Source organism: Physeter macrocephalus, chromosome 17 (assembly GCF_002837175.3).
Source record: "Physeter macrocephalus isolate SW-GA chromosome 17, ASM283717v5, whole genome shotgun sequence".
Taxonomy (NCBI): Eukaryota; Metazoa; Chordata; class Mammalia; order Artiodactyla; family Physeteridae; genus Physeter; species Physeter macrocephalus.
Genome location: NC_041230.1, coordinates 38,641,846 through 38,665,648, shown reverse-complemented (window position 1 = coordinate 38,665,648; position 23,803 = coordinate 38,641,846). Strand labels below are relative to the sequence as shown.

General features: G+C 38.9%; 1 protein-coding gene across 3 annotated transcripts in view; it reads right to left on the bottom strand.

The window, feature by feature from the left end:
* The window catches only part of TANGO6 (transport and golgi organization 6 homolog), a 180,590-nt gene that overhangs the window by 143,822 nt on the left and 12,965 nt on the right, over positions 1 to 23,803 (bottom strand). Inside the window, exons 2-7 of one of the 3 annotated variants that reach the window (XM_007110768.4) lie at positions 22,777 to 23,417; positions 20,725 to 20,841; positions 18,934 to 19,075; positions 13,332 to 13,468; positions 10,922 to 11,084; positions 7,376 to 7,458 (exon numbers count right to left, since the gene is read on the bottom strand). In XM_007110768.4, the coding sequence (XP_007110830.2) occupies positions 7,376 to 7,458; positions 10,922 to 11,084; positions 13,332 to 13,468; positions 18,934 to 19,075; positions 20,725 to 20,841; positions 22,777 to 23,417 (1,283 nt within the window). Of the gene's footprint in view, positions 1 to 7,375; positions 7,459 to 10,921; positions 11,085 to 11,976; positions 12,102 to 13,331; positions 13,469 to 18,933; positions 19,076 to 20,724; positions 20,842 to 22,776; positions 23,418 to 23,803 lie in introns of all 3 variants that reach the window. The other 2 variants (XM_028477698.2, XM_055079350.1) reach the window with 2 other exon arrangements.

Below are 23,803 nucleotides of genomic sequence, written 5' to 3'. Positions count from 1 at the left end.
GCCAAGTTTTCATTTCAATTCGACTAGCACTTGTATATATACCTGTACTGCTGAGAACTTTCCACCTGGCCCACCAGAGCCACACTGCCCCACTCCCTGCTGTATGTGAAGCATGCAAGTGTAAAAAGCCCTTCCCTTGTCATTGTTCCTGCCATAAAATTTTCATTCAGAGAGCTGAGAGTTTATTCCTTTAAATACCAAAATGTACTTATATTTTAATAATTTTGGCAAGAAATATTTCTAAAATGAATTACATGCAATCCCTGCTTTCTTAAACAAAGTATACTGAACACACTGGACCCAACATACTTTGCTTTTCAACTAATTATGCCCGTTGGGGTTATTTTTTCTGTCTCCTTTCTTGGTCCTCTCTGCTCTTGACATTTTGCCTTAGTTAGTCTAACTAACTTCTAATTTGTTACTTCTAATTCTGCTATGGTCTTAAAAATCAGATAACCAGTCTGACCAGGACTGTGTATAAAGCAAAGAAGAAACTGGCTCTGAGGACTAAGGGGCTCTGCAGTTAGACTGAGAAGGCAGCCAGATGGCCAACTGTCATAGCACAGGTGACACGGGATGTTAAATTGGAAATGTCAATTGAAGCACCAAGATAAAATACACTTAAAACTCCAAAGTAAGACACCAGACTATGATGAGATAAAGACTACAAAAACTCCTCATTCAGAAAGAGGGTAGAGAAGATCAAAGGTGTAGAGACTGAGAAGAGACTGATGAGGAGGATTTCTTTAGAGAAAGCTGTTGGTCAGAGTGAGTCCAATCCCACAACCCACCAATGATAAAAAGACAACCCAATTTAAAAATGGTCAAAAGGGGCTTCCTTGGTGGTGCAGTGGTTAAGAATCCGCCTGCCAATGCAGGGGACGCGGGTTTGAGCCCTGGCCCGGGAGGATCCCACATGCTGCGGAGCAACTAAGCCCATGCGCCACAACTACTGAGCCTGTGCTCTAGAGCCTATGAGCCACAACTACTGAGCCCGTGTGCCGCAACTACCGAAGCCTGGCACCTACAACCCGTGCTCTGCAACAAGAGGAGCCACCGCAATGAGAAGCTCACGCACCACAACGAAGAGTAGCCCCTGCTTGCCACAACGAGAGAAAGCCCGTGCGCAACAACGAAGACCCAATGCAGCCAAAAATAAATAAATAAAATAAATTTTTAAAAACTTTAAAAGAATAAAAATAAAAATGGGCAAAGGTTCTTAACAGAAATTTCTCCAAGGAAGACATCCAAATGGCCAATAAGCACATGACAGGCTGTTCAACATCATCTACTCATTAGGGAAACGTAAATCAAAGCCACAAGGAGATACTACTTTACTCCCACTAGGAAGGCTATTTTTTAAAAAAGGATGATAACAAACGTTGGCCATAATCTGGATAAATTGGAATTCTCATATATTGCTGGTGGGAATGTAGAATGGTGTGGCCACTTTAGAAAATGATCTGGCAGTACCTCAAAAGGTTAAATATAGAGTTACCATATGATCCAGCAATTCCACTCCTTCCACACCCAAGAGAAATGACAACATACATACACACAAAAACCTGTAAATGAATGTCCACAGCAACACCGTTCATAACACTCCAAAATGTGGAAACAACACAAATTTCCATCAGCTGATAAATAGGTAACAAAATGTGATATAACCATACAACAGAACACCATCTGGCATTAAAAAGGTATGAAGTACTGCTTCATGATAAAATACGGATGAATCTTAAAAACACTGAAGAGCCAACTACAAAAGACCATATATCATATGATTTCATTTATATAAAATGTCCAGAATAGGCAAATCTACAGAGACAGAAAGTATATTAGTGGTTGCCTAGGGCTGGGGGCAAAGTGGAGAGAATGGAAGGTTACAGCTAATAAGTATGGAGTCCTTTCAGGAGGGATAAAAATATTCTAAAATTAGATTGTGGTGATGGTTGCACAACACTGTGAATATACCAAAAACATTGAACTGAGCACTTAAATCGGTGAAATGTGAGGTATGGGAGTTCCATCTCAATAAATCTGTTAAAGAGAAAAGAAGAGAGAGAGAGAGAGAACACCAGAGCTGGAAATGTTCCCAAATGCCTCTCTAAAATTAAAACACCCTCTTGTACCCTCTTGTTACCGAGTGAGCTGCTGGATCAATTCAACCATCCCAGATGTTTTCCTTATTTCCTGCCTTTGAGCTGTACTCTATAATTTAGTATTAGCAGAAAGTTAATAAAGACAACATACTCTTTGTTGCTGAATTTTACACAATGTTTACCATTTTCCTCCAACATACACATTTCCTCTGTTTTTCCTCTGCAGCTGAGCTGCCAAAACCTTGTAGAGAGAATAAACTTCTACATCCCTTCCTGCTTTCAAGACAGTCCCAGTCCTTGTGCATAACCAAGTATCTATAGCAAACTAATGTTTTGCTTGTCTCTCCGGGAGGTTTTTAATTCACTAAACTGTTCACCGAACAATGAGGGTTTTTCCCGCCTTATGGGGGGCAAAAATAGGAGAAATGGCAAGGACTCACTATTTCTCAATCTCTCTGATTTTTAGAGGCTAATTCACTTGCCAGAAAGAAGTTGTTTTGCTTTCCTTTTCTCCTAAAAGCAATTTATTGACGTCTACCTAACACTATGAGGGGTTTGTACCAAAGTTTAGACAAAATTAGTCCTACTCCTACCAGCACTTTCAAGTCTTTCTAACATTCCACACCTGGCTATTTTACAATTTTTCATCATGATATTTCTTAGATGGAACATGACTGAAGATAACCTTTCTAAAAGTTATTTGGGCTTTATTCTCTAATTCAGAAAGTTTGCTTTCTAGATTGCTCTGTATAATTTCTTGTCTTCATATTATCTGAAAAGTCCTTGCCTACCAACAGGTAGAACAAGATATAAGAACTTTCTTTTCGTAAGTCTCTAAATGAAGCATTAAAAAATAAAAACAGCATTATAGCCACTAAGTCATCATGTCCTGTTTTATCTATGAACAATTTAATTCTACACTTGTGTGCCAGGTCAACATTGTAAAGGGTGTACTCTGGTTTTTTTAACAGTAAAATTAAATAAAAGGGTAGTAAATACCCAACTTTTAGCAAAAAGTGAGTGTTACTGAGAATGAGTTTTGAATTTTTAAGCAGCATAAATTTATATCTACAAATTTATTAGTATCGTACATAAAGCTTAAACCAAACCAAAACAAAAGCTCTTTTTTTTTTTTCTTATCTGAAAGAACATAATTTAAGATTTACTTTACACCCTCATACACTGCTGGGGGCAATGTAAAATGGTGCAACCCCTTTGAAAATGATCTGACAGTACCTCAAATGGTTAAACATAGAGTTACCATATGATCCAGCAATTCCACTCCCAGGTATATACCCAGGAGAAATGAAAACATATGTACACACAATAACTTGTACACAAATGTCCATAGCAGCATTATTCATAATAGCCAAAAGGTAAAACCCAAATGTCCATCAAATGGTGAATGGATAAACAAAATATGGTACATACCTACAACAGAATACTATTCAGCAATAAAAAGGAGTGAAGTACTGCTTCATGCTACAATCGAGATGAACCTTTAAAGCATCATGTTAAGTGAAAGAAGCTAATCACAAAAGACTACATATTGTATGACTCCATTTATATGCAATGTTCAGAACAGGCTAATCTATAGAGACAGAAAGTAGATTAGTGGCTGCCTAAGGCTGGGATGTGGGGAGTGGTGTGGGTTTCTTTTGGGGTAATGAAATGTCCTAAAATTGACTGTGATGACAGCTGCACAAATCTGTGAATATACTAAAAGGCCATTGATTCTCATACTGTAAATGGGTAAATGTACGGTACATAAAATATATCTCATGGGGGGGCTTCCCTGGTGGCGCAGTGGTTTAGAGTCCGCCTGCTGATGCAGGGGACACGGGTTCGTGCCCCGGTCTGGGAAGATCCCACATGCCGCGGAGCGGCTGGGCCCGTGAGCCACAGCCGCTGAGCCTGTGCGTCCGGAGCCTGCGCTCCGCAACCGGAGAGGCCACAACAGTGAGAGGTCCGCGTACCATAATAAAAAAAAAAGGGGGGACAAAATATTGATACATGCAACAACCTAGATGAACCTCAGAAACATGATGCTAAGAGGGAGAAGCCAGTCACAAAAGAACACTTACTGCATGATTCCCTCATATAAAATACCCACAAAAGGCAAATCCATAGAGATACAGAGCAGGTTAGCGGTTGCTTGGGGATTAGGGGTGGGACCAAGGAGTAACTATAAATAGGCACAATGGATCTTTTTGGGGTGATGGAAATGTTCTAAAACTGTTCTGTGGTAATAGTTTCACAACTCTGTAAATTTCCTGAAAGATCACTGACTCATATACTTAAAACATTTTTTGATCTGTGAAGTATATTTCAATAAGCCTGTTTTATTAAAAAAAGATTTATTTTAAAAATATTTTAAAGAGGCAAATAACTCAAGTATTAAAACGGGTAAAAAACAAATGAACAGGCAAGTTAAAGAAGAGAATATATGAATGAACCAAAGGACAAAAAAAGTTCAACCTCACTAGTAATAAGAGAACTAACTGCTAACTAAAACCACAATGCACCTAACAGAGAGACAAAACTCCCTGAAAACAACTCAAATGTCTACCAAGAGAAGAATAAACAAATAAATGGTGATATAGTCATAAAACAGAATAATATCTGGCAGTAGAAATGAATGGATTAAAGTTAGATATATTAAAATGCCATTTAAATAAAATTTAAAATCATACACAACAATACTAAAAACAGCTTAAGGAATAATAAATACAAATTTAGGATCGTGGTTCCCATTGGGTGAGGAGCAAGGGAAATGTGATCAGGGATGGGTTCACAGAGGATTTCAACTGAATTGGTAATGTGTAATTTTTTAAGCTGAGTGGTGGGTACATGAGTGTTTTATTCTTCATTTTTTATTTGGTTTGTTTGAACCATTTCATAACAAACTAAAATTTAAAAATTTACTCTAAAATGTTTAATTTACTGCCATAGAAAAGAAATAAGAAATGTGGAATAAAAATTTTTTAAGTATTGAAATATAATTCACATACCATAAAATTCACTCTCTAAAACGTACAATTCAGTGGTTTTTAGTATATTCACAAAATTGCACAACCATCACCACTATCTAATTCCAGAAAATCTTCCTTACCTCAGAAAGAAACCTCATTCCCACTATCAGCCATTCCCAACTCCCCAGCCCCAGCCGCTAGCAATCACTAATCTACTTGCTGTGTCCATGAATTTGCCTATTCTGAACATTTCATTTAAATGGAATCATACAATGGGTGGTCTTTTGTGTCTAGCTTCTTTAAACTTTAAAAAATCATAAATTTAAACTGTTTATCCACTTGCCTCTCTGCATTAAACAGAAGCATCATCACCGACTTTCCTCAGTGTTAGTGGGCAGAATGGCAGTGGTCCCCTCCTGTGGCCCTTGGCAGACCAGTTCCATGTGGCTCACCAGGGTCCCAAGGGGTGGGGAGTTTCCCCAACTCAGAGGAGCTGACTCTGGGGTCTCTTCCAATCACCCCTTCAGTATGTGGTGACAAGTCTCGGGTGCCTGTCTACGTGGACTTACAGATGGCAGTATCTGGTTATAATCAAAGGGTCCTCACAGAATGAACAAGGGGCTTAAGCTTCCTGCCAAGAACCAGCCGGCTGAAGAGGCCAATGATGCAAACATAGGGGAGGGTGTGGCAACGAGGGGACGGCAGCACTGGCAGTGCTTGCTCCCCTACAAGTGCTTCAAGTTACTGGTAAAACCAATGACCAACTAGGATCGGCAAAAATTAGACACTGCCAAGAACACTACTGAAATATAAATTTAAGAACATTACAGAAACCATGAACTGTGGCCCCAGGGCCCACTGTACACCTAGGTATACAGGGTGATTAGCAACAGATTCTTTTCATCTGTATTTAATATGTACTTAGCATTCCCTTTTGTACACTGTACTGCGGTTTATGTAATACGTACCTAAATAGGAAAAAAAAAAGTGTTCATCCATGTTGAAACGTGTATCCATACTTTATTCCTTTTTATGGATGAAAAATATTCCATTATATGAATATATCACATTTGTTAATTCATTCATCAGTTGACAGACATCTTAGCTGTTTCCACATTTTGGCTATTATGAATAATGATGCTATGAACATTTGTGTACAAGTTTTGTATGAATATGTTTTCACTTCTCTATAACTAAGAGTGGAATTGTTGAGTCATATGATAACTCTATGTTTAACTTTTTAAGGAACTGACAAACAATATATTCCCAAAGTGGCTGGACCTTTTTACATGAAATATAATTCTGAAAGCTGTTTACTCTTGTAAATGTTTTTAATAGTAAAATATTATTATAAATGTATTGAGGGACTTCCCTGGTGGCGCAGTGGTTAAGAATCCACCTGCCAATGCAGGGGACACAGGTTCGAGCCCTGGTCCGGGAAGATCCCACATGCCACGGAGCAACTAAGCCCACGTGCCACAACTACTGAGCTTGCGCTCTAGAGCCCGCGAGCCACAACCACTGAGCCCACATGCCACGACTACTAAAACCTGTGCACATAGAGTCCGTGCTCCTCAACAAGAGAAGCCACCGCAATGAGAAGCCCACACACTGCAACAAATAGTAGCCCCCGCTCACTGCAACTAGAGAAAGCCCACGCGCAGCAACAAAGACCCAGTGCAGCCAAAAATAAATAAATTAATTAATTTTAAAAAAAATAAATGTATTGAAATAAACTTTAAAGAAGAATATTTACCCCAGTGCCATCTGGGCTTAACACAATGGATTTCATTTTTGTCTAAAAATATGTATTTCATATATATTTATAAGATTGCAATCATAGAGAACATATAATTTATATAAATATTTTTTCATTTTCAGTATATATTTAGGAAGTCATTTCTATGACTCATTTATTCCAACTTCTTTATGATGATAATGCTATCAAAAATTATAAAGTAGATTCAATATTATCATATACTAAATTTTAGGAAGCCTACAGTATTGCAAATTCCTTTGTCAATTCCTTCAAAGACACACTTTCATCAGTGGCATGTGTCACTTAGAGAATCTGAACTGTTTAAGATTCAGAATAAATGATGAAATTGACAGAGTTTCAAAATGTATCAGTTTTTTCACTAAAAATTTATAGTTTCCAGTTTTCAAGGTAAAAAGATTTTGACGGTTTGGAATTTAAGATTAGTCATTCCAATTCTTGAAGTACCAGTTTAAAAGGCAAAATTATTTTAAAAGACTAAGTACAAATATTAACTAAAAACACTAGTGACTCAAATTACCAACCTTATATACATCCTCAATACATCTACTAAGTTCTTCTTCTGTCACCAAAATGGTCCCTGGCACCATGTCACACTCTGAAACCTCTAAGGAACAAAAAACAAAATTACCCACACTCAGCACCTCATTGAATAGAAGAAGCTGGGCCTAAGGAAAAAAGTTTTACTAGAAAGTTCAGGAAGTAACAGCTAAAATTAGAAAATCAACATAGTTACAATACAGCACCATTCAAATACAATATTTCACAGAATGTTTCACTGATTATAAACATGCATTGTTATTTTATGTATCACTAAGAAAGAAAAAAACACTGCCAAGTAACCTATGAAACATTATCACTTGGGATTTTTAATTTTAAATTAATGAATGGGGCTTCCCTGGTGATGCAGTGGTTGAGAGTCCGCCTGCCGATGCAGGGGACACGGGTTCGTGCCCCGGTCCGGGAAGATCCCACATGCCGCGGAGCGGCTGGTCCCGTGAGCCATGGCCGCTGAGCCTGCGCGTCCGGAGCCTGTGCTCCGCAACGGGAGAGGCCACAGCAGTGAGAGGCCCGCAAAAAGTATTAAGAGAACTCTCCCAGATTTATTTTATACAGTATTGTTATATGTCATTTTTTTTTTTTCCTTTGGCCGCTCCATGCAGCATGCAGGATCTTAGTTCCCTGACCAGGGATCGACCCCGTGTGTCCCACGTAGTGGAAGTACGAAGCCCTAACCACTGGACTGCCAGGGAATTCCCTATCATTCTTGATATAAGCTAAATAATTGGAATAAACAGGATAAGGAATTAAAACTGCACATTAAGTGTCCAACTCTTCTGAAACATTTCAACACCATTACCGGTATCTGTGTTTTGCCATAATATATCATCCTCTGTGCCACAGAGTACAGTGATGTGATATCCTTAAGAGTCCTCCACTTTACTATTGTCTTCACGATTTTCTTTTAAGACATCCATTCTACAAGTTTTAACGCTCATTTGCAGGCACAGACAATGCCACAATTGCTACCTGGCCAACAATGATTATGAGATGCATCTAGGTATTAGAGTTGCTAAAACGTGAAAAAGATTTCGAAAATAAAATTTTTTTTAATGTGAAAAAAAGTGCATCTTGGAATTGATAAAATATGATAATTCATCATAATTGCCACATAGTCCTAAAAATGTGATGCAATATGAAAAACAAAATAAGAAAGCTTATACTTTAGAGATTGTTTTTCCAGTGGCAATGATGGGGTATATATATAAGATCAGTCATATTCTTACCCAATCCTTTTTGTTATCAATAGATTGTATATGCAAAACATGTAGCTGGTGTTACAGATGTAACCTAACACATGAGAATGCAGGGTAAACAGGTGTCCAATAAATATTATTTGAATGAATGAACAAGGCCCAGGACAAAAATAACTGACCCACAACTGGACTGAATCTAGGCGTCCCAAGCACAGTGCTCTAGACCAGGGGTCAAACTTGAATACACACTTGAATTACCAAAAGGGCCTGTTAAAACGGTGTTGGGTCCCACATCAGAGTTTCTAATTCAGTAGGTCTGTGGTGGAGCCCAAGAAGTTGTATTTCTAATAAATTCCCAGGTGATGCTGATGCTGCTGGTCCTGGACCACACTTTAAGAACGACACTCCAGACTAAAGGAAACACCTAGTCAGTCATAGACAAGAAGATAAATAGATTAGTACTGAGATACAGTCTTAACACATGAAATTAGATATAAATGCTAGGCCTTAATGACAAGGGCCAACAGAAATAATACTTCATTTTTTGAATCATTTTTTGAAGAAATACTAATTCTAGACTAGATTTCTATTAAATGTATAAAGGAATTTTAATTATTTATTCAAATACATTTATCATGTCTGAATAATCACAAATTTCACTCCACCAAAGCTCAATCTGGTGCTTACTATGCACAAGAATCAGATTTTCTCCATTCTCACCCACCTAAACCCCTCTACACACACTCAGAAAAATTTATACTGTAAATGACTTTTATACAAAGTCTACACAGAACTAAATTGGGCTTAACCACAACATCAATTTTTCTCTTTATTTTTAACCTCAGAAACGACTATATGGAAAGGTTTTTTTTACTCACTAAGAAAGCTGAAATGATACTCTGTATCCCAGCACTAATCTCAATAAAGCATGAACACACACTGAGGGAAGTGCTGAAAATGTCAATCTTTTAACACATTAAAACTGGCCAAATCTGGGAAAATTTAAGCTTCAAAATGAATGATAGGAATGTTCAGTTACCCACTGAATAAAAAAAGAATCTATGGGGCTTCCCTGGTGGCGCAGTGGTTGAGAATCTGCCTGCCAATGCAGGGGACATGGGTTTGTGCCCCGGTCCGGGAAGATCCCACATGCCGCAGAGCGGCTAGGCCCGTGAGCCACAGCTACTGAGCCTGCGGGTCTGGAGCCTGTGCTCCACAACGGGAGAGGCTGCAACAGTGAGGGGCCCGCGCACCGCAATGAAGAGTGGGCCCCGCTTGCCGCAACTGGCGAAAGCCCTCGCACAGAAACAAAGACCCAACACAGCCAAAAATAAATATTAAAAAAAAATAAATAAATAAATTTTTTTAAAAAATCTATGAACCTGTATTGATACTTAAATAATTATTTTTTAAAAAGAGATGAGGCAAGGAGAAAAGAAAAGCTCTTCCTTACAGAAGAATACCAACTAACAAATTAGAAACAAAAAAATAGAAAGTCACCATTTTATGAGCAAAAATCATCAGTGGATACTAAACCACAGTATGAAGGACTGTTGGGAAACAGGATATTCACAGTCTCATACGCCTATCATCCCACAGATTATTATTAATTACAAAGGGAGGAAGGTATTTTTACAGTGGAGAAATCTGGTTGCTACCACTTTAATCAAATAGTCAAATTTAACATCACTAATAATGGAATAAACATGTGCCCCAATGGATAAATGCATAACATGTGCCCCTAATCTGATGGACTAAAAAAAAAAAAAAAAAAAAAAAATCATATGTAGTACTCCTGCCAAAATGTTAACCTGGATCTAATCAAGAGGAAACAATGAGACAAATACAAATTGAAGAACATTCTATAACCTGGGCCTCAAAAGTGTCAGAGTGAAAGACTATTAGGGATCTATTCTACATTACAAAAAACTAAAAAGACATAACAAGTAAATGCAATGTAATTTTTAAAAAACAGCTATAAAGGAAATTCCTGAGACAAATAAGAGATTTGAATAAAGTCTGTATATTCGATGTCTACAACTAACTCTCAAATGCTTCAGAAAAAAAATACGTATGTGTGTAGGAAGAGAGAAAGAGAAAGTGAACATGTCAAAATGTTAATTATGTGAAGTATACAGGGGTAGGACACTGCATTCTTAGAACTTTTATGAAGTGGATTTTTCAAAATAAAAAATTGGGGGAAAAAAAGTAAAATTAAAGACACTGAACTACCATAGACCTATGTTATTTAAATCCAAAACACGGAAGAAGGTCCTTTAGAGGGACGGCAAAGCACCAGACTTCCTCCTTTACCTGCTGTATTTAAACATCGATGAAGAGGAGCTAACACTGGCTGAAGTAAGTACTTTGCTGCCAGGTGTGGCCGTTCTCTTGACATAGTTATAAAGGTAGTGGTGGCAACTCTCTGAAATTGTAGTCCTGTCAACTTATCTTGAAAGTGAAATAAATCCAAAATCTAAAAGAAAAATTTCATGAAGTAAATACCAGGCTCTTTGCAAGAAGCATTACATTAACTAAGAAGACAACACATTAATTTCTTTATGCCAAAAAATAAATTTACTGCAGTAACACTGATCCAACAGAAGTTTTTTTTTTTTAATTTAACAACCCAGTGTCAAAGGGTATGAGAACTGAAGGAGCTATGTTTCTATTAAACAATTTTATCAGATTTATAAAATTCGTGCTCATTGTAGGAAATTTGGAGAATAAATTTTTAAGAAGAAAATTAAATTTCCCAAATTACTATAAACATTTTGGGTGCATTTTTTTCCAATATGTTTCCTGTATAATTCTTTTTTCTTTTCAATTAAGACCATACTTAATATTCAGTTTTGTGTATTGATGAAACCTTCTCATATTGTTATAAATTCCTCAAAACTTTTATTTCCAGATATTCAGTTTTTCCCCAAAATTTTGCTATGATAAATAGTAATTATGGGGTCAAGGCGTATAAATATATTCAGAATCTGAAGAGCCTGTCAGGTCTGAACAAAAGTCTACTTTATTCTCAAAAATAAACATTGATCTCTCGTGTTTGAGTTTAAGCACCCAAGTGAAAAGCACATTCTGTTCCTGGTTTGAAACTGACCCTTGTACTTTTTGTAGACAGGAGAATCTTCTGTTCAAAAACTATATGTGACCTCTGACACTGCCAAAGAGAGACTCAGTAAGATTAAAACCTATGACTTGATTTTATCATTTCCTTAAGTGCCCAAACTATAGCTACTAGTTTTGGAAAATATTTACTCATCATTGCAAATGATAACTTTATCCTGTAAGATAATGTATACTTAATATTTTCCAATATAAGATTTTGCATTGTGATATTTGTTCCCATGCATGCCTACCCATGAGAATCCTGAAGACCAGCATAACAACTGAATGGCTTTCTTCACACTGTACTCCAAAAGGCATATCTTACATCTAAATGCATGGGGAGTGCTGACTAAGAACACTCCTTCCACACTTTCACCTATCAGATTAACAAAGAAAAGTTTTGTAACACATTGCATAGACAAAAGTGTGGGAAAACAGATACATAAATAATATCAATCAAAAATTTAAATACACATACCCTTTAAGCCAGTAATGTCAATTCTAAGAATTTTCCCTGTGATAATTCTTGCACATAGGCAAGATTTATAGATATTACCTGGAACATGGTTTGTAACAGCAAAAGAATGAAAACAACTTAAATGTCCATTAATAGGAAGCTAGGTAGGGCTTCCCTGGTGGCGCAGTGGTTAAGAATCCGCCTGCCAATGCAGGGGTCACGGGTTCGAGTCCTGGTGTGGGAAGATCCCACATGCCGTGGAGCAACAAAGCCCATGTGCCACAGCTACTAAGCCTGCGCTCTTGACCCCGCAAGCCACAATTACTGAGCCCACGTGCCACAATTACTAAAGCCTGCGCACCTACAGCCCATGCTCTACAACAAGAGAAGCCACCAAAATGACAAGCCCGCACACTGCAACAAAGAGTAGCCCCTGCTTGCTGCAACTAGAGAAAGCCCATGCACAGCAACAAAGACCCAATGCAGCCAAAAATAAATAAATTTATTTATTTATTAAAAAAAAATAGGAAGCTAGTTAAATAAATTATGGTACATAATACGATGAAATACCTATGTACCCAAGAAAAAGAATGATGAAATGATCTCTAAGGTACACTGTTAAGTGAAAAAAGCAAAACTGAAAAACAGTGTGTGGAGCGTGTTATCATTTGGATAAAAATTAGAATATATACACACATATACACACATATAGTTGTATACACACAATACACAGACAACCTCTGCAAAATAAATAAGAAATTGGTACAGAGATGGGAGGGAGACTTACTTTTCCATTTACTCTTTTGTGCTTTTAAAATTGTGTACCATGTTAATTTACCTTGTTTATTAAATACTTATGTTTTTTAAAACTAATAAAAAACACAGAAAAGATAATGAATATGATGAAACTGTAGTTTCATATTCCAGCTCTGAGAGCAAGCTAGTCAGTTATTAATGGCGAGGGATTCTTAAACCTAACAGGTCAGTCTCTCCCACAGGTTTTTAATCAGTTATTAAGAAGGCCCCTCACTGAATAATAAGCTTAAACATTATATTGTTTTTAACTCAACATTAGACGAACATTAAAAGTCCTCTTTTTATAAATAAGTAGATAATCCTCAAACAGTCAAAAGAAACAAAATGATTTACCTGGGGGCAGATATCTCTATAATAATCATCTGGTGAAAGAGACTGCTGGGGACAAGAGGCCAAAATCTTTGCAATCAGGTCACACTTCTTCCAATCAGCAGCTGTGGCCTCAGCATCACTCCCACCAGCCGCCCCGGCTGTCAGCAATGGATAGAGATGTCAAAAACTCATCGTAGTCCACCACAGAAGGTCCTTAAAATTTAGAGTAAAAACTATTTTTTCCCTACTGAAAGTTGTTAATTTCCTCTGTAAGATAATCTATCCCTCCAAACTTTCCTTTTGATGTTGGTTTCTGGGAGGTTCAGAGAAAAAAGCAGCATTTAACCATTGTAATGATATTATTCATACGACTTGAACACTAGCTTCTTCTTAGTATTTATTACTTTTTAAATGATTAATATTATTATTATTATGTCTCTTTATATACATCATGTATTTCAAACTGTCTTTTTTTTTTTTGGCTGTGTTGGGTCTTCGTTGCTGCACACGGTCTTTCTCTAGTTGCAGCGAGCGGGGGCTACTCTTCGCTGTGGCGCACGGGCTTCTCACTGTGGTGGCTTCTCTTGTTGCAGAGCACGGGCTCTAGGCATGCACGCTTCAGTAGTTGTGGCACGTGGGCTCAGTAGTTGTGGCTCGCTCACGGGCTCCAGAGAGCAGGCTCAGTAGTTGTGACACACAGGCTTAGCTGCTCTGCGGCGTGTGGGATCTTCCTGGACCAGGGCTCGAACCCATGACCCCTGCATTGGCAGGTGGATTCTTAACCACTGCGCCACCAGGGAAGCCCTCAAACTGTCTTAAACCCAAACTGTGGAGTAACAGGTCCCAGATTTACCTTACCATCTTAGATGATTAGAAAATGGGACAAAATACATAAACAACGGTTTTCAGACACTGGACAACAAGCAGCCCAAGACACTGAACTCTAAGAGAATGGAAGCAAACAAAGTGAGTCCCATGAATACCCTAGCCTATTACCTAGAGAGAGTTTTGAGGCTACACCACAGCTAAGGAGAGCCCAAACGAAGCCTGCCACCTTGTTGAATTAAAGAAACACAGTTCAGAGTTCAGGGAGACCAACACAGTTACAATTTTCAGGGCAAAACACCAGAGAAGTGAAAGCTACACAAAGAGGGAGCTCCAGAGATCTGCAGAGGAATCCTCTCTCAAGTCTTTCATGGAGTATGATCTGTGTACGTGTGTGAGAAAAAAAACCCAAGGCAAGAACCACAGAAAGGAGTAGGGGGAACAATCCCCACAGTTCACACAGGGCTTGGAATAGTTAATGTTCCCACTAGTGAGCATGGAAAAGCCTCCTAATACACAGAATATCAGAAAAGTATTACCTTAGTAGTGGTGCCAAATTACCTTGGGTTAAAGGCTGCTCTAGACCCACAGTAAACAAGGCTTAAAAGCCAGGATTGAAGGGCTCAAACTGATCCCAAGAAAATTAACTGCATCCCAGAACAAAGCCCAACAAAGGAATACAACAAAATCTAGCACCCAACAATGTAAAATTAAAACATCCAATATACATTAAAAAATTATCAGGCAAGGGACTTCCCTGGTGGCACACTGCTTAAGAATCTGCCTGCCAATGCAGGGGACACGGGTTCGATCCCTGGTCCGGGAAGATCCCACATGCTGCAGAGCAACTAAGCCCGTGCGCCACAACTAGTGATCCTGAGCTCTAGAGCCCACGAGCCCCAACTACTTAGCCCGCATGCCACAACTACTGAAGCCCACGTGCCTAGAGCCCATGCCCCACAACAAGAGAAGCCACCGCAATGAGAAGCTCATGCACCTCAGTGAAGAGTAGCCCCCGCTCGTTGCAACTAGAGAAAGCCTGTGCACAGCAACGAAGACCCAACGCAACCAAAAATAAAATAAATAGATTAAAAAAAAAATTACCAGGCATATCCATTCAGTGAAATATTTTCAGTCATAAAAAGGAACAAAGGACTGATTCATGGTATAACATTATGCTAAGTGACTCAAACCAGACACCAAAGACCACATATTGCATGATTCCATTTGGATGAAATATCTAGAATAGGCAAATCCATCAAGACGGAAAGTAGATTAGTGCTTACAAAGGGTTGGAGGAGGGGAGAATGGGGAGTGATTGCTAATGGGTAAGGTTTTTTGGAGGGAATGATGAAAATGTTTTGGAATTAGATATTGGTGATGGTTACACAACTCTGTGAATATACTAAAAACCATTACACTGTACTCTTTAAAAGGGTAAATTTTATGGTATGTGAATAATTTCTCAATTTAAAAAACCTACTAGGTATGCAAAGAAGCAAAAAGGAACATACCAAGAAGGAAAAATCAGTAAAAACAGACACATAAAAACAGAGGTGACAATCAGGAGACAAGGACATTAAACAGCTATTATAAACTTATTCTCTATTTTCAAAAAGGTAAAGAAAAGAATGATCATAATGAGGAAAGAAATGGAAGATATTAAAAAGACCCAAACTGAACCTCTAGTAATAAAAAAAAATAATAAATGAGGGAAATTCCCTGGCGGTCCAGTGGTTAGGACTCTGCACTCTCAGTGCCAAGTACCGAAGTTCAATCCCTGTTCAGGGAACTAAGATCCCACAAGCCGTGCAGCACAGCCCCCACAAAAAAAAAAAAAAAAAATCTGAAATGAAAAATATGCCAGATGGAATTAACAGCAGATTAGATACTGCAGAATAAAAGATTAATAAACTTGAACATGTAGCAATAGAAATTATCCAAAATGAAACACAGAGAGAAAAAGACTGAAAAAAATCAACAGAGAAACAGTATCTTGTAGGACAATATTAAGTATAATATCAGGTATAATTCAAATTCCAGAAAGAGAAAAGAAGGGAAGACAGAAAAAAAATATTTGAAGATAATGCCTGAGAAATTTCCAAATATGATGAAAACTATAAACCCTCACCTCCAAGAAGCTTACGAAAACGTAAGCAGAAAAAACATGAAGAAAACCAACCACACCAAGGCATATCATAATCAAATTTCTAAAAACCAGTGATAAACAGAAAAATCTTAAAAGCAGCTAGAAAAAAAGGTGTATCAGATACAGAGGAACAAAGACAAAAATGACAGTAGACTTTGCATCAGAAATCATGCAAGCCAGAAGACGATGGAGTAACATCTTTAAAGCACTAAAAGAAAAAGCGATCAACCTAGAATTCTGTATCCAGCAAAAATATTTTCAAAAGAGATGGTGAAATAGACTTTTTCAAACAAACAAGAGCTAAGGGAATTCATTGCCAGTAGATCTGCACTATAAGAAAGGTTAGAGTTCTTCAGGCAGAAGGAAATTTGAATTAAAATTTGGATCTACACAAAGAAACGAAGAACACCAGAAATGGCAAATATGCGAGTAAATATAAACTGCCTCAAATCACTGAGAATAAACCATATATATATATATTCATATATGCATAAGTAGCAAAATTAGGGCTCTACGTTTCTTATAGCAGCTCCCCAATTTGCATGCCCTTGGGTGAAGTCTAAGCTTTCTCTGGAAAAAGAAGATGCAAGGACCTATCTGCATGTGACAACTTCTCACAGGTAACTGTTAATTTTCCATTTCATTCGTCCTAGAAGTCACTGCAGGCAGAACTGGGGAGGCAACAAACATTACAGCCACTACTGACCAAATCTACCAATGTCTGCCAACCACAGCGACCTCACTTTTGTCTGACAGGACCAAGGTACATTGACCACCCCAGAAATGGAAAGTCAAGATCGATTCTCTCTCTCTCCTCCTCCCTCCCCACATATCCAGCCCTTCATTAAGTTCTGGCAACTCTTCCCCTTAAATACATCTTATATTCATTCATTTCTCTGCATTTCCACTGCCACCACATTGATCCAAGCCACTGTGATCTCTCAGATGACTGCCTGTTCTTAACTGTTTTCCCCGCTTCTGCTCTTACTCAACCCATTCTTCACAATACATCCAGAAATATATTTCTAAAATGTAGATTTGATCCTGTCTCTCTCCTTAAAACCCTCCAGTGGTATCTCACTGCCCTCAGAATAAAGTTCAAAACCCTGAACTAGGCCTAAATGCCTCCATGATGTGGCTCCTGCCCGCCCCTCCACCCTCATTTCACACCTCTCCCTCATCTCATACCACTTTCCCTGCACTCTCTACCCTCCCTGCTCTACCCATACTGAAATTTCCTCAAAAACACTGTTCTTTCCTATGTCAGTTCCTTCATACACGGATCCTCTCTAACTATACAGTCTTTCCTCACTGTTCAATGAACATATTCCTACTCAGCATTCAGAACTCAGTTTAAATGTTATTTCCATCAAAAGGCCACTAAGTTTGTGGTAATTTGTTACAGGAGCAATAGGAAATTAACATGCAGGGGATACAGGAGACAAGGGACCAAATAAAAAAGAAAGCCAAGGGGATCACCAGCAAAAAGGTAAAGGGAGATCCTAGGATGACAGCTCTGTGGAGGTAGTTAGTCCAAATAACAGAAGACTCAGAGACAGAGATGTCTTCAAGAAGATAAAACGGATAGAATAGCTAATGTATTTGAATGTATTAAAAGGAGATTTAAACAACTGGGACAGAGTCTGAAAACAGATTAGTGATAAGTACATACAAAACTAAGCAGACAAACAAAACAGATAGCTATTAACTCCAGGAAGTACAAAAGTGTGTAAAAAAGTATACTACAGTAGCTCAGCTGTATATAGTAATCACACAGAAGAGTATAAACACTGAATATTGATCTAACCAAAACTAAGATATGACTATATAAAGGGGATGGGAAGTATGCCTGGATGAATGAAGGTAGGGCTGTGAAAGAGAACAAAATCCTTTTTCACTCATGGTGAGTTGATAGATGATGCCTAAAACTGAAAAATTAAGAAGGTGCTGTAACCGCATTATAGTTAGAAAAACAGAGGTAAATACCAGAAGAAACCTGCTAAAAATGATCAAAGTGGTTGCTTCCGAGGATGGGAAATGGAGTGAAATGCTGCCAAGGACTGCTATTTTTCTCTAAAAGCCTTATAGACCCATCGACTCTTTAAACTATGTGCATGTATAATTTTGTTTAAAAATCAAAAAATATAAATTAAAAACTACTACCATACTTAACATGATAATGAACCTTCTTTCTATTAATGAGGACTAAGGGAATATAACTGTGGAAATGAATCTAAAATTTCATCCCAAAGTTTGCATCTCTTGGGTATCTCCAGCTTCAGGAGAACTGTTTCGTATTTTAAGTCCTGAGGTAAAGTACTCTTAGCACCCTGACTCTTTTCTACAGAGAATTTCACGTTTTCTGTAGGGTTTTACTTAAACTTTTTGTGCAATGTTTTCCTCTGACTGTGTAAGTTATTTGAAACAGTTGACAATATTAGTCAACAACATGAGCAGTGTATCACAACTATTTTCGGAAAAATGGCAAGAAAATGAGTTTCTTTGGAAAAAGAGCTCATTAAGATTTAACCTCCTCACTCTCCACAAAGTCTAGTCTCCATCAGGTTTTACAGTCAAATGCTAAAGACCAATATTTCACTGTGACTCAAAGGAAAGTGGATACCAAAGTAACAAACATCTATTTCTTACCACCTGCTCCTTCCAAAATGCCCCGGACTACTGCCTGAACACCACTGGGTCTCATCAACCTTTCAGAGAGGAGCTGCCCACATAGACGCCGGAGCCAAGCTGGGGCCCGACACATAACTTGTGTCTTCTCACCTGTGCAGGACTAAAAAAGGAAGGGAAAGGTATGAACTGAATGTCAGTGTAACAGATATGTAGAAATTAAAAACATACAAATATACTGAGTCATACTGATGATTAACAGTATGCTATACAGACTTCAAAAGAGCAGAATTTTTCCATTAAAAAAAAAAAGACTCCTTTACAAAACCTACTTCAGCATCACTTTTAAGAAAGTAAAAATATAGTGAAACTTCTTCAAGTGAAGTATCAAGTGAAATTTCAAACCCAGAAATAGACAAACATGTCTGTGAATAAAATACAGATTTGGGGGACACAAGGTTAATGTAACCAATCTGAACGCAGTCCTTCCAATCAAATTTACCTTCCAAAGAAGACTCCTATGAGCATGACTCACCACTAAGAGGACAGTTCACAACACTGAGAGGACACTAGTCCTTGCCTCCATGGTCTCAGCTGCTCTGATTCCTTTTGACGTGGCAGTTTCAAGCAGAGCTAGATTTCTTCAAGAACTCCTTTTTGAGAGCTCTGTGGAGCCACCATGAACAAAACAGACTTGGTGTCCCTTATTTTGGGCTAGAATGCAAACTATGGTGTGGTCATTCATTGTGTCTAACTATGTGAGCATAAAACTTAGTGAAAGAAAAACATTTAATCCCAACTAGCCTGTTCTCTCTCTTTTATTTAAAGAAGATCAATAATTACCATTTATTGAAGGGGTTATGATGTGCCATGCACTGCGGTGAGTACCTCCCCCACAATCTCAAAAGGAACTTATAAGGAAGGGTCTGTTGTCATCCCCATCCCCATTCTATGGGTAAGGAAACTGAGGGATGGAAAGGCTTACTAATTCAAACAACTGCACGCTGGGGTTGAATTCCAGTGTGCCTAACTCCAGAGCCTCTGTTTCTTGTCATGCTCTTATAATGTCTTTGGTTTAATCTGGCAAACTGTGGACTCATTCAGAGAAGCAGAGTATGAGCCAGAGGAGCCCAATGTGAGGCTACAGTAATATTCTAAGGACGAGATGAAAATGACTTCAACTAGGAGATATCTTTGTAGCCAGCTTCAGCTGGTCCTACAGCCAATTCCTTTGGCCCTTCATGCTTTACTCACCTAAACTCATAACTAAAATTTAGGTACTGAAAGAAAATAGATAAATCCAGTTACATCATCAAATTAAATCATTTTGGATAAATAATTATTTTTAAGGAAAAAGAAACTATCTTATGCCTAGCAGAATATATACTACTACGTTTTTCAAAAAAGGATCTAAGAATAGTCCATTAATAGCTCTAATTTTAATTCTTGACTTCAAATACTCCATTCAAAGAATAAGATGTCCAAACACTTCTGCCAGAAGAATGTATTGTCAAACAGCCAAATTTTAGTTTAAAAAAAAAGAAGATCCAGTTTGAGAATGAATAAAGTATATTTTTGTCATAAGCCTTAAAAAATGATCACAATATTCCTGGGAACAGTGTCCATCATTCCCCTAAAAGAAAAGTCCTTTTAAATTATCCCAAAGGTCAGTGTAATTTAGCTCTACAAATACCATTTAACGATCTAAAAGATGAAATAAGACTCAACTAGATTAATTTCCCAGGAGAAGAAGACAGTACACCACATACTATCATTAAAGATTCACCCACAAGAGTCCCCAGGCATGCATACCTGGGGTGGTCCTCCCTGCAGGATAAGTAATTCTCGGACTGCTAATGGTTGATACACTTGATCCAAGATGTCTCTCAGAGCCTTTCTAGATAGGGCTCTTTCGTCTTCGGTTAACACCTAAAAGAAACACGTATTTGGCTTTTGTGGAATACAAACTAGGCAGGCAATAGAAGGCAATGCTTTGCAAAACTGAGCAAAGATGCTTGTAAGGGGAGAGGGAGGCAAGCTTCTTTTGCCTCTTGATTTCCTTCTACCTGGAGGAAGCTATAATACTGAAACACTCCTGGCCCTCTCTCCATCCCCTCACCCATTTCTGGGCAGGAGATCACACTGATTCATCTGATTGGTGAGTTCTGGCACACACAAATGAGCTCGCTCCTCTTCTATCTCTTGGGAGCGAGCACACGTTCTGTTCTGCTCTTCCCTGCCTTAGATTTTTCAGGGGCATGTCCCCTGCCAAGGGGCAGAAGGCGCTGCAGTTTTCTGGCACTCTTTAAAACTGGGTGAGAAGTGTGTCTAATTCTGGAAGGCACTGTTAGGAGACCCATTTGTCTCCCTCTATATACCTTCCAACTCTGCCTTTATGAGTAATAAAGGGGACATTTTGACTTGTCATCTCGTTCTCTGTTAACTGTCTAATTGATTCAGAACTTGGGCAGCAAAGAAGGGTGTTATTTAATTGGGGCCCCTCTCTGAGCCTCAAGAGACTGTCCCCCTTTGGTAACCTCACAGTCAAGCTTTCAGAGAGTCCTGCCCCTTACAATTTAGCAAACTGTGGTATAGGTGCTGCTTAGAGCAGCAGCTATTGCTGGGACTTGTCCAGCTTCGTAGTGTACACCCACCGTGTCTCCCCTTCTCCTCCCACCCCCTCACTTGGTCCTTTCTCTGTGTTTCTCTTTTCTTTTCTCTCCTCTGAGACCCCTGGGCACTGCTTAGCACTAGCAATAGTAATTCCAGAGCCCCCATCTCAAGGAAGCGCAGGCAGCAGGCACTGATAGAGCTGTCAAGATTCACACCCTGTTGTAAAGAGCACAGAGCTCTGCTCCACAAAATGTAAGTGCACTGGGGGAGCTCATAATTTCGTGTCACTACTCGGGTGACGATGGCTTTTAAATGTTTTCTGTTTTGTTTTGTGAGCACAGGCAGAAGAGGGAATAGAAGAGGAAAACCAACAGAAAAGGAACAAGTTGGAGGGTGACATAGAAAGGTGACAGAGAAATGAGGTGAGTGGGCATTATGAAATCTGGCTGCAGTAGCGAAGGAATTACCCTACGTGTGACCCTGGATACATTTATATCTTAACAGCTTCTTCTGGTTAGGTTCCTGTGCTGATGCTGGTGGTCCTCTCGTGGGGGAGTAGTGATCACTGCTATGTTATACTTGTGAGCCTTGTCACACGGATTACTGTGTGAGCTGTTTGAGAAAAGGACCACGTCTAGTGCTTCTGTAACCTCCACAGCACCTTTATAGTCCAGACACTCAAATCCTTACTGACTGTCAGCAAAACACAGGCACATACCCTTATCATCTAATAATAACAACGAACACTGATTGGATTGTACAGTGTACCCAGTGCTTTGCATACTTTATCTCCCTTAATCCTCCCAAGAACTTAATGAAGGAGGCGTGAATACTTTAGTATTAATATTAATGGTAGTAACTTTTTGATGAGCACTACTGGGGATTGGGCTAGGTACTTTACACACTTTATCCTTAATCCTCACAGCCACTTTGCAATTATTAAACACATTTTACAAAAGAGGAAACAGAGGCTCAAAGAAATAGCCTGCAACAGCTGTTTCAAAAAATGGCTAGAAGGGAAGGGTGAAATGGACTCCCCAGGTGTGAAAGGACTAATATTTAATAAATGAAAGCTCCAACCCCCTATAAAGAATCATCTATCCACCAGAGATACTTGGACATTCAATAAAAATTCTAGATCTTTCCATCAGCATTTTTCCAAAGAACTAAGACTGTCTTTTATAGCAACTACATACAAGTATACACACATATTCACACAGACTCTCACACACTCTCTCAACGTATGTTTACCTCTTCCTCGGGATTTAGCGGTTTTCTCTTGGTTGGGCAGAATCCCAGCTGGCACAGACCTGCTGCGATATCCCCAAAATGGCGGCAGAAAATCAAGCTCCCCAGAGATGCGTGCTGAGCAACATTTAGCAGGACCTTGCAGCTGATGTACAGTCTCCGGGGTGCACTGGGGGCAGCACCGAGACACACCACGTCCTGAACAACGGCACCAAACTCAGTCCTGTAACTCACAGGGACTCCAACACCAGGCACAAGATAGGGGCAGACACCCAAGGTAACTACAAACTGCAAAACTGACTGGACAGTCTTTTGCTGTGAGATACTAAGTGTGTCCGGGCTCAGGGCAGGAGCAGCTTCTGGAGTCCTCGGGTTGGGTTTACCTGGATTGAACTCAACTGCAAGGCGGATCATGGTTTCCTTCAAGCACAACAGCAACAGTAAGGTTTGGGAAGTAAAACGCCAGGTGACATCCATACAGTCTTGTCGCCATTCTCCCTCATTAGCAATTTCATCCCTTAGGAGTTTCAATTTCTTCCAGTGAGGATCCTTCAGAAACTTGTCCTCCAAAGCAGACAGGTTAGATTTTAAAGTAGTCAACAGGACATCATGTTTCGTGATCTGTAGTGAACTTGAGCCTGATCCTTTTGAAGAAAGATAAAGGAAATTACATACATGGAAAACAAATTGTACTTCCCTCCATGTGGAATGCCTTGCCCCCTCCAGTTCATCCTCTGAGGCCTGGCTCAGATGTCATTACTTCTAGAAAGTAGTTGTGCCACCCTAGCCTAGGCAGAATTCAAGACCACATTCCCTGCCTTCCCATAGCACTTTGGATGTAGTTAGGATAATGTACCTAACACATACTTCTTCTAGATTGTTTCTGAGGGCAGAGGCCAGGTCTTAATCAACTTACTGGGCTTAAATTGTAGCCAGAACAGAAATCTAAAAAGCTAAACATTTACCACAGAAGGTTCATTCAGTCAAACTGTTCTAGAGCCCAGGGATAAAGGACAAAATGAAGTCCTTT